The 15,418-nt window shown below is 37.6% G+C and overlaps 1 protein-coding gene across 3 annotated transcripts in view; it reads right to left on the reverse strand.

Moving 5' to 3' along the window:
- The window catches only part of PRKN (parkin RBR E3 ubiquitin protein ligase), a 1,996,139-nt gene that overhangs the window by 911,727 nt on the left and 1,068,994 nt on the right, over positions 1 to 15,418 (reverse strand). For all 3 annotated transcript variants that reach the window (XM_069070393.1, XM_069070394.1, XM_069070395.1), the window contains one exon: positions 8,104 to 8,219. In XM_069070393.1, the coding sequence (XP_068926494.1) occupies positions 8,104 to 8,219 (116 nt within the window). The remainder of the gene's footprint in view (positions 1 to 8,103; positions 8,220 to 15,418) is intronic.

The following is a 15,418-nucleotide window of genomic DNA, read 5'->3' on the forward strand; positions in this document are numbered from 1 at the left end:
ACTAACTGGGTTATAACATACATGAAGGCACAGATTAGAATTGTCATCTTTATATTCACTATGACAATTCCCAGGTCATACATTGTAGAGGCTTAATACATTTTTATATAACTGAACAGAATCTCTTTTGCAACAGAAATGTGAGGATATGAAATACAATCATGAAAAGAGGTGGGTAGATATTACACAAAGTGCCAGGAAATATATAAATGAATACAGTTCATTCAGATTAACTAAATTAAATAGCAAGGAAGTAAGAGAATTCCTCTCTCTTTTCCCATCCCCAAAAAAGAAAAGAAAGAAAAAGAAAACTAGAATTGTATACCTCCTTCTTGAATCATTCCTTAGAACATTGTTTCACATACTTTGTGCCATGGTAGAAACATTGTGAAAAATTGAAGAAAAATATCAACAGCTTCCACTTTCTGGCAATGCATATTCCTTAGAACTGTAAACTGAAATCCTGTTTTTACATTACTGATGGTGTGTTTTCAGACATTTTCATTATCAACTGACACTAACCTAAGAGTGTTTAAAGGAATGAAACACAGATCTAAGTTAGTAGTTACCAGATGAACCTTAAGAGCTAGAATGGCCCTCAGAGGTGATCGAGTTGAGTAGCCTGCCACCTTCCCCCACCCACCACGCTACTGATGAGCCTAATAGAGGTGGCAGCTTTTCTGAAGTAGGGTCACAGAATTCCTTACCCTAAATCATAGTTTATTTGTTTCAGTCATACCCAACACTTCTTATTTGTGGTTTTCTTGGCAAAGATACTCGAGTACTTTGACATTTCCTTCTCCAGATCACTTTACAGATGAGAAAACTGAGGCAAACAGGGTTAATGACTTGCCCAGGGTCACACAGCTAGTAAGTATCATAAAACCACATACTTTCAAATTCCAAAACAGTGAAACATTTTCCTTCAGTCTCATGTTCTAAAATATGGACTAGGCAAGTTTAAAAGAGAAAGCACTACTATTACATTCTAGTCGTAGCAAATCTTGCCCTTCTTGGGGATTCCACAAAAAGGAGGGCAAACCCTACAAAATCCTTAATATCTGCACATCTATTGGAATTCTAAGAATAAAGGTACCTCTAGGAATCATTTGCAGTCTTGGTTCGGTAAAGGAGATGTGAGGCACTTTGGGCTCTGCACATTTCATTTTTATACTGCTTAACATCATTGTTATTTCTGAATTTGATTTACAGGTGCCTAGGGGGGCTCCTAACTCTTTTGATGCTATTTCAACTAGAAACTGCACTGCAGCAGATCTTCCCTCAAGGACTGAGGTTGCCATGTTTGCTTCATGTTTTTGCAATTTTCGCAAACTGCTAGGATTTGCTGCCCCAAACACAAAGAACCCATCACCTTGAGTGCTAAGTTTTGAAAAAAATAAAGTTATATGTCTATATAGATAAACACACACACACACACATATACAGAGAACCATTTTACTTCACTAGAGCTAAGCAAAATCCACCATGAGAACTTTTTTTTATTTGCCTGGAGTCTTTAAGAAATTCTCACCCCCAAATGCTTCCCTCTTTTGATCAGAATGACATGAAACTATTCATATCAAATTTAAATCCAAAGCAAACAGACTATTTTGCCTACCAACCTTAGGCTGATGCATCAGAAAGAAACATTATGTTGACTGTACTTTTTGGACACCACATTTTGGAGGAGGTGATTTTTTTTTTATGACAACTCATCTTTCTTTCATGTTGTAAGGTTTATAGGGGTGCTTTCAGCCACAACAACCATGTCAGGTAGAGCTGCAAAGTATTATTACTATCACAGATCTGTGTGTTTGTCACATGCCTTAGAACTGATCGTCTGGAGATAAGGGGTGGGGGTACAAAGTGTTTGAAGAAAGCTTCCATGAATATAAAAGCATTCAAGTAAATCTGTGTCATAAAGGTTAATATCAACATATGGGACTGAGATCAACCTGGAAAATCCACAGGCTATAAAATATCAATTGAGAGAGATCAGATTGGTGATAGTAAAGGGGTATTTAGGCAGGTATAGGCTAAGCAAGTTGCCTGAAGTTCATTTACATTTGAACACTTTTCTCATGCCTCTAACTCTCTCTGAATTTCACCAGATACTGGGCATTACACATCCCCACACATATACATACATGGCACTCATGCAAGCTGCCTGAGGATGCCTAGTGTTCCCTGGTCTGTACTTAACGCTTTAGGTTCCATCCTAGTCTATTCCCATTCCAGTTCTTTATCTGCTCAAATGATTTCTCAAAAAAAAATTAGATTAAGGAAGGCATAGAGTGATTTTTTAAGATAAGCAGAATGGAGTAAGGGAGGATTTGATCACTTTTGCTAAAAATGGGGACTTCTTGGATAAATTTTTCTCTTCTGGTAATGGATAACAAGAAAAAGCTTACAAAATATCTTAAGCCAAAAAGTAATCATAATTATTAGCTATCATGTATATAGTACTGTCAGGCTTGATAAACATCATGTTATTTGATCCTCACAACCCAAGAAGGCAAGTGCTATTATTTTCATTCTCATTTTACCAAGCATTTATTAATTATTATGTGAGAGATAATGTAAAATAATGTATAGAGCACTAGCCTTGGACCAGAAATACCTGGCTTCAAGTTCAGCCTCTGACATATTTTGGCTACACAACCAGGGAAAAGTTATTTAACCTCTCAGTGCTCTAGGCAATTATCTAAGATCATAAGTTGCAGAAAAAGCGCCAACCTGCAGAGAGAGAAGAAATTTTCTCATCTGGGAGTACTCTGTACCAATGAAATCACAGGTCATATGCCATATACTGTTTTAAGCACTGGGGTACAAAGACAATATAAATAGTCCCTGCCCCCAAAGAAGCTTATATTTATATAACCAAGTTTCCCAGCAGCTAAATTATATATTTTTTAAAAACTTCCTTTTATGGGAAGTTTTCTAAAATTTATTACACACTGCCCTGTCTTCTCAAATGGAATATATAGAACCGCTTGTTGATTATTCAAGTTTACCGACATAACCATTAGTTGCTACAGTATGAAGACATTTATCTGGAGGCTATGGGCACAGGGCTGAACAGATAACAGTCATATCATCGACTTCAGGACTAACTTTTCTGCACTTTACTTAAGATAAAAAAAATGGCTTTTTTAGTCATTTGTGTCATTTTCATGAAACAGTCTGGAAAATGTACATGGCTTCCTTTCTTAAAAAATTAAAGATCAAAGCAGCCAGCTATCTAACAAATTCTTTTCCTTTTTTCCCCCTCTCTCCTTGACAAAAATTAAAATAATAAGATTCAGAGCTTGAAGGGACCCTAGAGATCATCTTCTCCAAGCTTTCATATTAAGTCAAGCCAAATTAAAAGAATTTACTCAAGTGCCTACTTTTTGTGAGGCACTGTGACAAAGCTCAGAAAGATTAAGTATTATGCCAAATTTCTCCAAAGTGCTAAGGAATAAAACAGGGCATCAGACTCTCCCCACCCTGTCCCCCCCAGCTCTTTACTTTTATCTCATCTTTTTCTTTACCTTCTGAAATGTTTCCGTAAGTATCCTAACAGTTTACCTAAAATTTCTGTATCATTAACACACATTAACAATACGTATTTCATTGGTTAGCTGATATGTATTCTTCAATCTCATTTCACTTTTTCTTCATGGAGAATGATGGAGGAATGTCATGCCCTTTCAAGACTTTGACCCATGGGTTACTCTGTGTGAGTGTGTGTGTGTACAGTCTACCATGTACAACACTTAACTATGTACTTACTATATTCCCCATCACCTCCCTCCAAGAGAACTTAAGCACAGAAGGTAGGAAGTTTCTGTCATTATATTCTTAGTTCTCAATACAGTGCCTGCCACATAGCATGGCAAGGAAGCAAAGAATAGAGTAAAAATATCACTCACCACCACCATTACCACATACACTCTCCCAAAGACTTCTTAGAGAAGTTACTACAAAAAATAACAAACCTCTATTATTTAATTTCTCCTTTAATGTCTTAATAGAATTGAAATACAAGAGTAAAACTGTATATATTACATTACTAATGATATTGAAGCAACTATGTGAGATTACTGTGATTCAGGTCTAACCATGTTGCCCGTCTTTTCAAAATCCTTGAACAAATGCCCTTACGGGATTAAAAGCCAAACTCGTTACCCAGTTATTTAATGTACTTCTCAATCTAGATTCCACAATCCTTTTCTTTAAAATTTATTTTTTCAATTTACACAAATCTATTCTCTCCTCTACTCATAACACTTTAAAAAAGAAAGAAAAAAATCTTTGCAATAAATATTCAGTCTATCACAAAAACGGTCTCACTGGCCAAGCTCAAAAAAAATATGCTTCCTGACTCCACCGCTTCTCTGCCAGGAGGTAAATAGCATGCTTTATCATCAGTCTTCTAGAATCATGGTACATGCCTGTTCTGGGTTCCTCCAAATTATGTGCCGTGATGAGTTTTGACTTCCACTGACTTCCAGAAACATTTTTAAAATACCTACTATGTTTAAGGCACTCTACTAGGAATAAAAAGAAAGAACAAAATAGCTCTCACCCTCCCAGCATTATCATTTTATTTGGAGTAGAGAACAAAAAGAGGTGAAGCTCAAGCGAAAGTTTTAGAGGAAGACTACACTGGACTACTAGCCATTCCCTGCACTTGGCTCTCCATCTCCCACTTACGGGCATACTCACAAGTCAAGAACTGTGCCTAGAATAGATTCCATTCCTACCTCCCATTCTCAGAAGACTTCCCTTCCTTCCAGGCTCCATTTATTATTGCCTCCTTACTTAATTCTTTTTTGGATTCCCCAGTTGATAGTGCTTTTTTCTTCATCTTACGGTACTTAATTTTATACCTATTATATCCTGTATACTAGAATGTAAGACCTAAAGGTACAAAAGTTTTTCTGTCTTTATATCCTCATATCTCAGTCTAGAGCATACCACATAGAAGGCAAGGAATTGAGGTGGAATATAGTTAAAATATCCACCTCTACCAATATCACCACACACAATGTGCCTGTTTCCTCTGGCAGAGTTATCCAACTATCTAGCATCCTGAGAGTTTTTGAAAATGACCATTTATTGAAAGTACCAAACATGTGATAGGAACAGTAAAAAATAACAAACCAGAAAACCTTAGTCTATAGATGCATTATTAGTCTATGCTTTGTAAAAACAGTTAGGTATATATGGCTTGGGTATCTCTGTGCACTGATTATCAAGGATCATATTTCTCATTTATTACTCAAATATGAAAAATTATCTTCATGCTTATCAAGAATACTGACTCAGTCAAGTGGTTAGATGCATAAATCCCTTTTAAAATATCACAGCTCTTTGCTTTATGTGAGCTCACGTGAAGCTTGGTGAATCTTTTGCTCATGGCTCTTGGTGAGACACCATAAAGTAAGGGTCTTAGGGGCCTTAGGGTCTCCTTTCCCCTCTTCTGTCCTTTGCCTTTCCCTTTGTTTCCAGGGGAGAGGGAGCCATAAGAATTTGGGAGTAGTATAATAGCAAATCCCAAGGAGTAAACTTTGAGACTCCAGCTTAGTACAAAAACTCATTCTGCAGTGACCAATGGGTGGGACCAATGCTACTTAGGAGATGAGCTAAATTTTGAGCCTCCTCTCCCACAGACCAAGTTGGTATAGTTGAGAGTATGATGGAGAGACATGAACAAAAATCTTTTTACATTTATTGGTTCATGTTATATCTCTGAAGTAAATAACACTGTAAAAATAAAGATAAATAAACTATAATTGCTTCTACAGCAGCATCACAGAATGTTAGACACCATCTAGTTAACCCAGTACTTGACCAAGGATCCCATCTAAAATATGGTGCTATAAGTAGAAGATCTGTGTACAAATTTAGTGTCAAATATTTCAAAGTTCTGTGACATTGGGCAAGTCACTTATCTCTGCTTGCCTCAATTTCCACATCAATAAAATGAGGATAATAAGGGCACTTACCTTCTAGGGTTGTATTAAGGATAAAATTCATCACCCAAAGAGATCATTCAGTTTTCACTTAAATACTTCTAATTGAAGGAGAACCTACCTCCCAAAACAGCACGTTCCATTTTGGGAAATAATTATTCCCCCCCCCCCTCCATCTCCTTACATTGAGCTTCAATTTGCCTCTACAAGTTGTACCTTTTGTTTCTTTTTATGTCCTCTGGGACCTATGAAAACAAATCTAATCGCTCTTCTGCTTGATAGCCCTACAAATACTCAAAGACAATTTATTCTGTTCCAAAAAGCCTCTCTAAAGTTATATGAAAAATTGTTTTTGAATAGATCATTTGTTTTCTTTCAAACAGTTACAAGCCCAGCTTTGTGGAAGGTTGATTTCCTTCAGACATTTATGGTGAGGACTCAGCATAAACCTGACAGTTCTATAACATAGCAACACTTGTAGGTCAATTGTTTTATTCTTGTCTGATTCTTCATGACCACTTTTAGGGTTTTCTTGGAAAAGATATTGGAGTGATTTGCCATTTCCTTCTCCAGCTCATTTTACAAATGAGGAAACTGAGGCAAACAGGGTTAAGTGACTTGCCCAGGGTCACACCACTACTAAGTATCAGAAGGCAAATTTGAACTCAGGTCTTCCTGCCTCCAGACCCAGTGCTCTACCAACTGTGCCATCTAGCTGCCCCATGATAACACTATCCCTCTCATAGATCTCAGGGCAGCAAAGTCAGATATTTTTAATGCCATTGTTTTCAAGGTTAATGAATTTCAAAACAACCGCTCAAATGTGTTTCACTCGTGATAGCAGAACAAAGTTTCACCCCTTCAAGAAAGGGAAATCAGAACATGCCACTGCTTTCAGATAAGCTGTCTCAACAACACTGCAATTGTCCCCAAATTCTCTTAATTGGAGAACTATCTGACTTGGCCCTCTTACACATCTAGAAATACTGGCTTTGCAATTTCAGTTAATCAATTTTTTATCTTGTAAGCAGACCAGTTCTAGTAAGTTCTAGTAAGCATAGCTATTTAGTTGTAATATGCTGTTTTTTGTTACAATAATCTCAAAAATCGGGAGACTTGTATCGACTGAACAGGCAGCAGCAAGGAAAATATGCCTAAGTATTAGTAATTCTTGGAAATGGCTTTTTCTGAACAGCTGCTATTGAGGCTGTCAAGTTTTGATCAATTAAACTATAGTTAAAACCACTTTATTGAAGACTTGGAAGTAGTGCTTCAGGACACTTGATACCTATTTATTATGCAATCTTGAGGACCTAGAAGGTCATTTTAACCATTTTTCTGATTCAGGGCAACAAGACATTTTTAACAAGACTCTTCTTGAAACTCTAGAAACAAGGGAGTTCCACAGCTCACCTTGTTAAGATATCTGAGTTTTATCAGCCTTCCAGTAAGACTATTTCCAATATATAAATTAAATCCATCTTTGTACAATTTAAGCCTATTCTATCTTTTTTATCTCAGTGGAAAATACACATACCTTTCTGTCACCGCCATTCTTTTAAACCACCCATTGCAAGCATCTTCTGTATTCTAGTCTTTAGATAAAATGCCACCACATCCTTTTCTTCTCTTTTGTCCTCACATTGTTATTATTCAAATTAACTTGCTTCTCCCTGCTAAACACTTTTTTTTTCCAGTTTCCTTTTAAAAAAAAATATCTGGGTCCTCAAAATTATTCCTGTATAGCATGTGTTACTATTGTACTCATTTTTTAAAAGTTGAGAATTAGAGCAGATGATTAGCCTCCTGTAACACTACAATCAAATATTTGGCAGCAAATATAGTTTTTAAATATAGTAAACCAGTAGTTGAAATTTAATACCAGGTTTTCAAAATCCTTTACATAGAAAGGGACTTCTGTTATCAATTATTTTTTCCTCACCTTGATAATAATGTTTGCAATCCTTTTTTTTGCTTAACGTGATTCTTATACTTCCACATGCAGTTTACAATACGTATACTTAGTGTAACATCAAAACAAAAGGCATGTTCTGCAAAAGTGAAGAAGTGGGTGAGGGGAAGCATTTCAGAGCACAGAGGAAGAGAGCCCAGCTGAGAAGGGCAGGCTTTTTGCTGTTTTTACCTGACATCAGTACATGTGATACAGCTGATACTACGACTGTTTGTTGTAATCAGGCTCAGAGCCACAGATGTCTCATTGGCAGAGGTTGGGTGTGCGCCACATTTAAAGTAGAACTCCTGTAACATTGAAAGAAAGATAAAGTAAGATCACTTTCCCGAAACCCATGTCCTCTATTTATCTTACTCTGAGCAACATTTAGACAGGAAACAAATCGCTACTAGTAGAAGAAAAGGAAATAAGCCATTAGGAATGAGTCCTGAATGGATTAAGAACAGTTATCAAAATCATCTGAGTGGGCACAAATTGCTTTTGTGACAGAATGGAAGGAGCATCCTCAAAGGCTCTTTGTGCATGGTGACCCTCACCACCCTCACACACACACTCTCACTCTTTCCTTTAAATTGTAGATTATATAATTTAGCTGTGTAATTTATACTGTCACTAACCTACGTGGGTCTAGGAGGAAGGTACTCCTCCTCCTGAAGATCCCTGTCCTATTCCCAGTTAATCTCCTGGGCCTCAATTTCCTTATCTGAAAAAAAGTTGGTATAAGTTGGCAGGGTGGGAAACTGTACTACAAGGTATTTGAGGTCCCTTTCAGCTATATCTCTATAGAGAGTCCAGTTGCATTTCACTCCCTTATTTATCCACACCATAGATTATACATCCTTACATGGGATATCCTGGGGAAATAACAAATATTTATAGCATTATTTCAATGTCCAAATGGATTCCCTTTTATACTGAGTCACATCTGATGCAGACTAGTCAGATGGTTCGACCTTAGATCTGGAATAAAATTAGAGACTATAATTTCTTTTAACAAAAGAAAGTTTATTCAACAACAGAATGGAAAGGATAAATTACAAAGATCCAGCACTGATTCAGAATGGTATTACTTCACTCATCTCTGTATTTGCCATGAGGGTACTCTTGGTCAGGAGGGTATTAACTTCCACAGTCTGTCATGCCTAAGGAGCACTCTTGTTCTTGGCCTTTATGCCTTAGGTGATCAATAAACCATGTTAATAGTTTGAGCATTAGTCCCCTGGCCCAATTAAGCATAGAGGATGGTTCCATTATCTTTCTTGAGAGGGAAAATGTCGCTTATATAGCAGAGATCTTGTGCATTACATTCATGTAGACTGTAGGCTATGATTTAGCTCATTCTCTTAATTAATGGCCTTAATGAGGTGAAAATAAAAAGTTCTTGAGTCTATTCCCTTTCAGAATAGTTAAACTGCAAAACATGTTCCAAGTCCTCCCATGTCCAGAAAAAAGACTCAGACATTGTGGTCTGGCACAATAAAACAATTATGATGTGAAAACAATTGTGCTTTCTAAAGTTAAGTTCACAAATCCTTTCACAATGTCAAAGAACAGAGTAAGAAAAATTGCACAACATTCTTTGGACAGAAATGTGCATAAGTATCCATTTCTGAAAACTTTCATAATTAAAACTTGGGAAATGTTAGAAATGGTACTGTGGAGAACGTGTGGAATGGGAAGAGAAATTTAACAGACTGTCTGATGGGAATGAGAGATTAAAAGATGAAAAAACGAAATTGTATATCGGGACACTTGGGGTATTAAGAAAGGAAAATTACTATTTTTTTTACATGCAACTGGGAAATAAGACATACAGGCACTGGGGCATGGAGATCCATCTTGACCTACTGGAAAGTTGGAGGAGGAATAGAGGAGGATATAGGAGAGAGCATATTGGGGGAGGGGGCATTTAGTGGGATTGTTGTTCTGGGGTGGTGGGTAGGGGAAAGACAGGGAAAAAATTTGTAACTCCAAATCTTATGGAAATGAATGTTGTAAACTAAAAATAAACATAAAATTTGAAATAAATTTTTTAAAAAGAGACAAAAAGGAAGGTCTCCAAATAAATGGGAGTATCATTTATAGGTGATTTATGGAAAGCATGGATAAGAAAGTAAAGAGGGTTTACAATATCCACTCCAGGAGACCCTATGCACACTGATAAAATACAGAATCCACAAGTGGCAAGGCTGAATTAACCTATAATGGCCATTTCACAGAGTATGCTCACAGTCACTATTCCTGGGTCCTACACACCAGGTACATCAGGGCCTTGGGGCTTGATTCTAGCCATGTGGAGAAAATGATATAAACTCATTTTACACAGGTCTGGAACAAATTCCCTCAAGTAGAACCCTTTGGCTACCAACCACAGACACAACAAAAGAGAACAAACCTTTAGTGGTGCCTTGGTCCTTCTCACTGTTGGCCGCCCCCTTCCCCCCATGCCAGAAATGTCAAGAAAATAGGATGCTACATCAATTTTTTTAAAAGAGAGAAAGTGTCTAGTTCTGCTCTCTTGCTTTGATAATAAAGGTAGCATCAAAGAAATGGTTGACTTCTAGTGAGGCTTATATAAGAAGAGGTCTGGAGTCCCAATTAGATGTTCTCTTTGCCTTTAGATGATAAAGCACTCTGCCCGCCCCCCCCCCCCCCTGCCAATAGGGAAGGTGGAAAGACAAAGGAACCTACTCAAGGTTGTCCTAACAAAACAATCACTGGCCTGAAGCTGACCCCAAATCTCAGCTGACCAGAACCAGGAATGGCAACTCTGAACCCTTATAGGTCAATCCAATCTCATTATAAACTGAAGTACCAATCAGAACTATCTCACAAATATTTAGGTTAAAAAATGTATTTACAAGTTTTCCATTGTATTTTAGTCTTTATATTTCTGGAAAAGGATTTCTTAACCTTTCTTGTGACAAGAACCCAGGAATATGTTAGAAAACATTTGATAACTGGTGCAGGATAGGACGTAGGGGAGGAAAATTTTCACAATACACAGTTTTAAGTTTAATGTGTATCATCAGCATCTTTACCATTTGCTTTCTTAAGTCCAAACAACCAACAAAACAATAAATAAAACCTTTATTCACAGTGTTTGCCCGTTTCTGTGGCATAAATGTTCAAACTAAAAATTTAGCGCTGTGCCAGATCACAAGCTGGCTTTGGCACACTCTTGTATGGCGCCCCTTCAGCACTCTAGAGAAACCCTTTTTCAAAATAACTTTTCTAAATCATTGAAGGATTTCCTAAAATTTAATTAGAAGTTGGTGAAAATAAACATTTTTCTCATCCAAATTCACAGACCCCTCCTTAGAGTAAGAATCATACTTCTAGAACATATGGGGAAGAACAACATTGCATGCTACAACAAAGGCACAAGGTGCCTCATATTCTGAAAGCAATCTTAACCCTGACTTGTTTTCAGTATCAATAGTCTTTCCTTACCTCTCATTCTTTCAGTTTGTGGGACACTGGAGGATGGATACAGAACCACATTACTAACACAAAGCAATGAGAATAATCAGGTTTTACAATGGGAGATATAGTCACAGCTGGGCAGGATCCCAGTTTTTCCATTGTGGGAACATAAGGAAGGAGATACTCCAAGCAGTTCAGTATGTAAATTTATAAAGGCTCTCCCTTGGGCTTCCAATTGGCCTAACCAGTAACACAAGGCAGCGGCTAAATCTAAGTCCTGCTAGTGTAGAATTGAGGCCACCTGCTGCTTTCAAGTATTGAGCACAGCCTGCCTGGAACCCCTGCCTGGCTACTTGTGAAAGCCTAATGATCTGCTCACCTATTCACAAGGTTTTGAATGTTTGCAAATAATTCTAATCTCCTAAATTCCATTAAGAAATTTCATCCATTGTCAAAAATCTGATCAAATTCATCCTGTAATTTTTGATAAAAAGTAACTTTCTTCAACATTCCAAAATATCTTGTCATTTCACTGCTGTGGGTATGCCCCCTTTCTGACAGAGGCTGCAACCTACTGTGGCCTCATGAGACCACCAGTCTTTTACCACACCTACCTAGTAACAACCAAATAAAATATTTAATCCCATACTGTTTAAAATTCTGGTAATTAAACTCTCAAGATTTAGCTACACTGGTCTCTGGATGATAGATGTTGGTTGAATCATACACAAAGCGTACTTTGGCTGGCAGAACCTTCCAAGAGCTTTTCTTCCATTGACACTGCCTTTAGGTACCATGGTCACTTTCATTACAAGGAGGCATTGGATTTTAGGATTTAGAGATAGAAGAGATTGTGAACAGAATTTCTGAACAGATCTAGCTGCTCTCTCCTTCTTTGGACAATCTCTCTCCCTCCCTCCCTCTCTCTCTCTCTTTCCTTTTCTCAGTTTCTGTTTCCCTCTCTTTGTCTCTCTCCCCCAGCTCTCCGTTATTTGGACCCATGTTTTATGATTCCAAGTCTAGTGCTCTTTCTATTACACCAGGAGATTAGAATATTCAAGGAAACAGTGACCATCTTCTTTAAAATGCTTTATTTCATCACTCATTTTTTTTAAAAACTATCTCTAGGAAAACAAAGTATTATCTTACATGTGTCGCTGCTATTTGTCCTTTCTTAAATACAACAAACTTGGGTGAAACAGGATTTAACTGGATACTTAGCAGATTGCAATAATTAGTTATTTTAGGAAATGAGCTCCCCTTAACCTTTGGGATTGAGGGAAAGATATATATGTATATTTGGTTTTCATTATGGTAAAGACTTCCATTCCTAATCTGGTCAGTAGGACAGTGTGGCACTAAGAAATGCCACCTCAAATAATACTTAAACCATTTTATTGTGTTGGTTTTTTGGTTGACAGTCGATTCCTAATTTTGATGTTCTGAGGTGTACCAAATACTATTGAACAAAAAAAAAAAATTACTACATGTAAATGGACTCATGATCATTTGAGGAAAGATAGAGCACTGAGGATGCTGGAGATCAGGAAAGAAGTCCCCTAAGATGTAGCACTTGCATTGAGTTTTGAAGGAAGCCAAGGATTCTCAGAGGCAGAGATAAGGAGAGAATACATTTAAGGCATGTGGAACACTCTGTGAAAAGGTATGGAGCTGGAATACCAAACAGCTCAGGGAACAGCAAATGGGAAGGAAAAGGGACATAAAATTTGAAGAGGCAGAAAAGAAAGAATTAATATCTAGGGGAATCAGGAAATGTTTCCCTTAGGAAAGCCTTATTGAGCTGGGTATGGTAACATATTCCCATAATCCTTCCTTCTGGGAATGCTGAAGCCACTGTATTGTTTAAGTTTGGAAGTTCTGAGCTATTGTAGGGACAAAGCTGATTGTGGTCTGGCACCAGTAGGGTAAGCAGGGAACCACCAGATTGCCTAAAGAGGGATGAATACACCCAGGTCAGAAATGGAGCAGTCCAAGGCTGCCCTGGGATTAGACCCTTGAGTGGCTACTGGGCTGCTGGACTTCCAGCATGGGGGTGAGAGGAATAACCAATCTCAAAAAAAAAAAAAAAAAAAGAGGGAAGCCTTATATTCATATGAGACTTTCTGCTCATGTATTATAGCTTAACATATAGGATAGTACATTCAAACAAACAAACAAACCATAAGACTAGTGCTTGATGATGACTGCTGAGGAACTACTCATTCTCAGAGGTCAGGGCTTCCTGAGCCTAAAATGACTCATAATATGTAGGCAAATTATTATTTTCTCAATGTTTGCTAGGGGGAATCATGAAAAAAGAAAGCAGGTAGATGTTTTAAATTCATTGCTAAAAGTGGAAAGAATATATTGATTTAAATCCACAATGATGCTAAATCTAAGGGTCAGTCATTAACTCTAGTAATCTATTTCAAGTACAGAAAGCGGTCAGAAGATAACTTGAATAATACTACTAAGAGATAATACAGCATGGCAGGACTGCTCAGTTCTGGGATTTAAGTGATTCTCTAAGCTGTTTTTTCTTTCTTATTGGTATTGCATTTTGTTTTAAGCCCATGTTTTATCTTGTTTAATTTTTTTCTTTTTTTCTTTCCCTGGACTCTTCACATCTTCTATGATGCCTAAATTAGTTAAATGATATAGAAGGAAATGCCAAGTTTTACTTCAGGGAGAGAGAGCTGTCTATTCAGAGTACTTCTCAACACTCCAAGTGCCCTTTTGGTCCATGGAGTTACTTTTCTCTAAATCTTAAACTAAAAGGAGGAGCATATCTCCTTGCCAGCTCACTTGCTTTCTGGACATCTCTGGTAGCTGAATTTTTGTCTTATCTTCTGGGGGCTCAGTTCTCTCTGTGCCAGTTCCCATGGCCCTTCCTTTTCTACACTTTCTATATATGGTGTCTGCTCACTGAAGATGGGGGCTACTTGCCTTTACCTCCATTATCTCCAGTGCCTCGTATACTGGAAGATCTTAATATATAAGCTAGTTCCATCTCTGTCTCTGTCTTTCTGTCTCTCTCTATGTCTCTTTCTCTCTCTGGGTCTTTCTCTCAATTACCTAAATGAATCATGTCCCTTCCCATCCCACGTAAAGTTGCCTATATATCTTAATCAGGTGAAAATGTCTCAACTAAACAAACACTTCAGAAAGTGTGAAATATCTATAGATAAATTGGATACATTGGAGTGAGGTTGACAGAAAAGTGTTGTGAATGGCTGAGGCAAGCTAATCACACCCTATGAATAATCTATAAAACAGAAGATAAATTTAGAACCCAAGTTGTTAGAATGTCTGGTAACAAAAAAGAAGAGCGTTCCAGAAGTTTCCTCTAGGGAATACTTTGCTTTTTGCCTGAGATTCCTTTCCACCTCCAACTTACCCACACCTGGTCCAGAGGAAGACCTTACAAGCTCCAGACTTCTGGAGGCCTTCACAATGTTTCAAGGGCAACCTACTGCATCCCATGAATTTCTGAGGGCATTAGTTGCACTGGGAGCCAGTGACAAACTGGATGAAGATTCATATCTGCACTAGGAGCTCAGCTCAGAGCTACATCAAACCCAAGGGGAACTTCTTGAATACTACCACAAAGGAAAACAACCAGTTCCTGTGAGTTACCACTTTGATACATGGACTCTCTAAGCTGAAGTCCTGACTATAATGTGTATCTACTCATGAGAGAATGTGTTACAGACTTTTGGAAGAATGTTTTGAAACTACTGCTTTTATCAAACCTAGGAAATACCCACTTTCAAAAACTAAGTGAATCTGGCTCCCTAAACTGGTTATTTAGTTGACTATAATGATGGGTTGCATACCAGTGGGGTTTCATGAACTACAGAACTTGAAATGGAATTTTTCAACCACTCAGGGGTCCGTCTAGGGTCCTGAGGAAATGACTAGCTGTGTTCTGGGGACTTGACTCATCAAGCAAGTGGGAGATGGGATAAGCACTTGAGAGCATATGTGTCTGTCTGTCTGTCTATCTATCTATCATCTATCTATCTATCTATCTATCTATCTATCTATCTATCTATCTATC

Source organism: Petaurus breviceps, unplaced genomic scaffold (genome assembly GCF_028583685.1).
Source record: "Petaurus breviceps papuanus isolate PSGF00001 unplaced genomic scaffold, PetGlider_PUasm1.0 90808, whole genome shotgun sequence".
Lineage (NCBI taxonomy): Eukaryota > Metazoa > Chordata > Mammalia > Diprotodontia > Petauridae > Petaurus > Petaurus breviceps.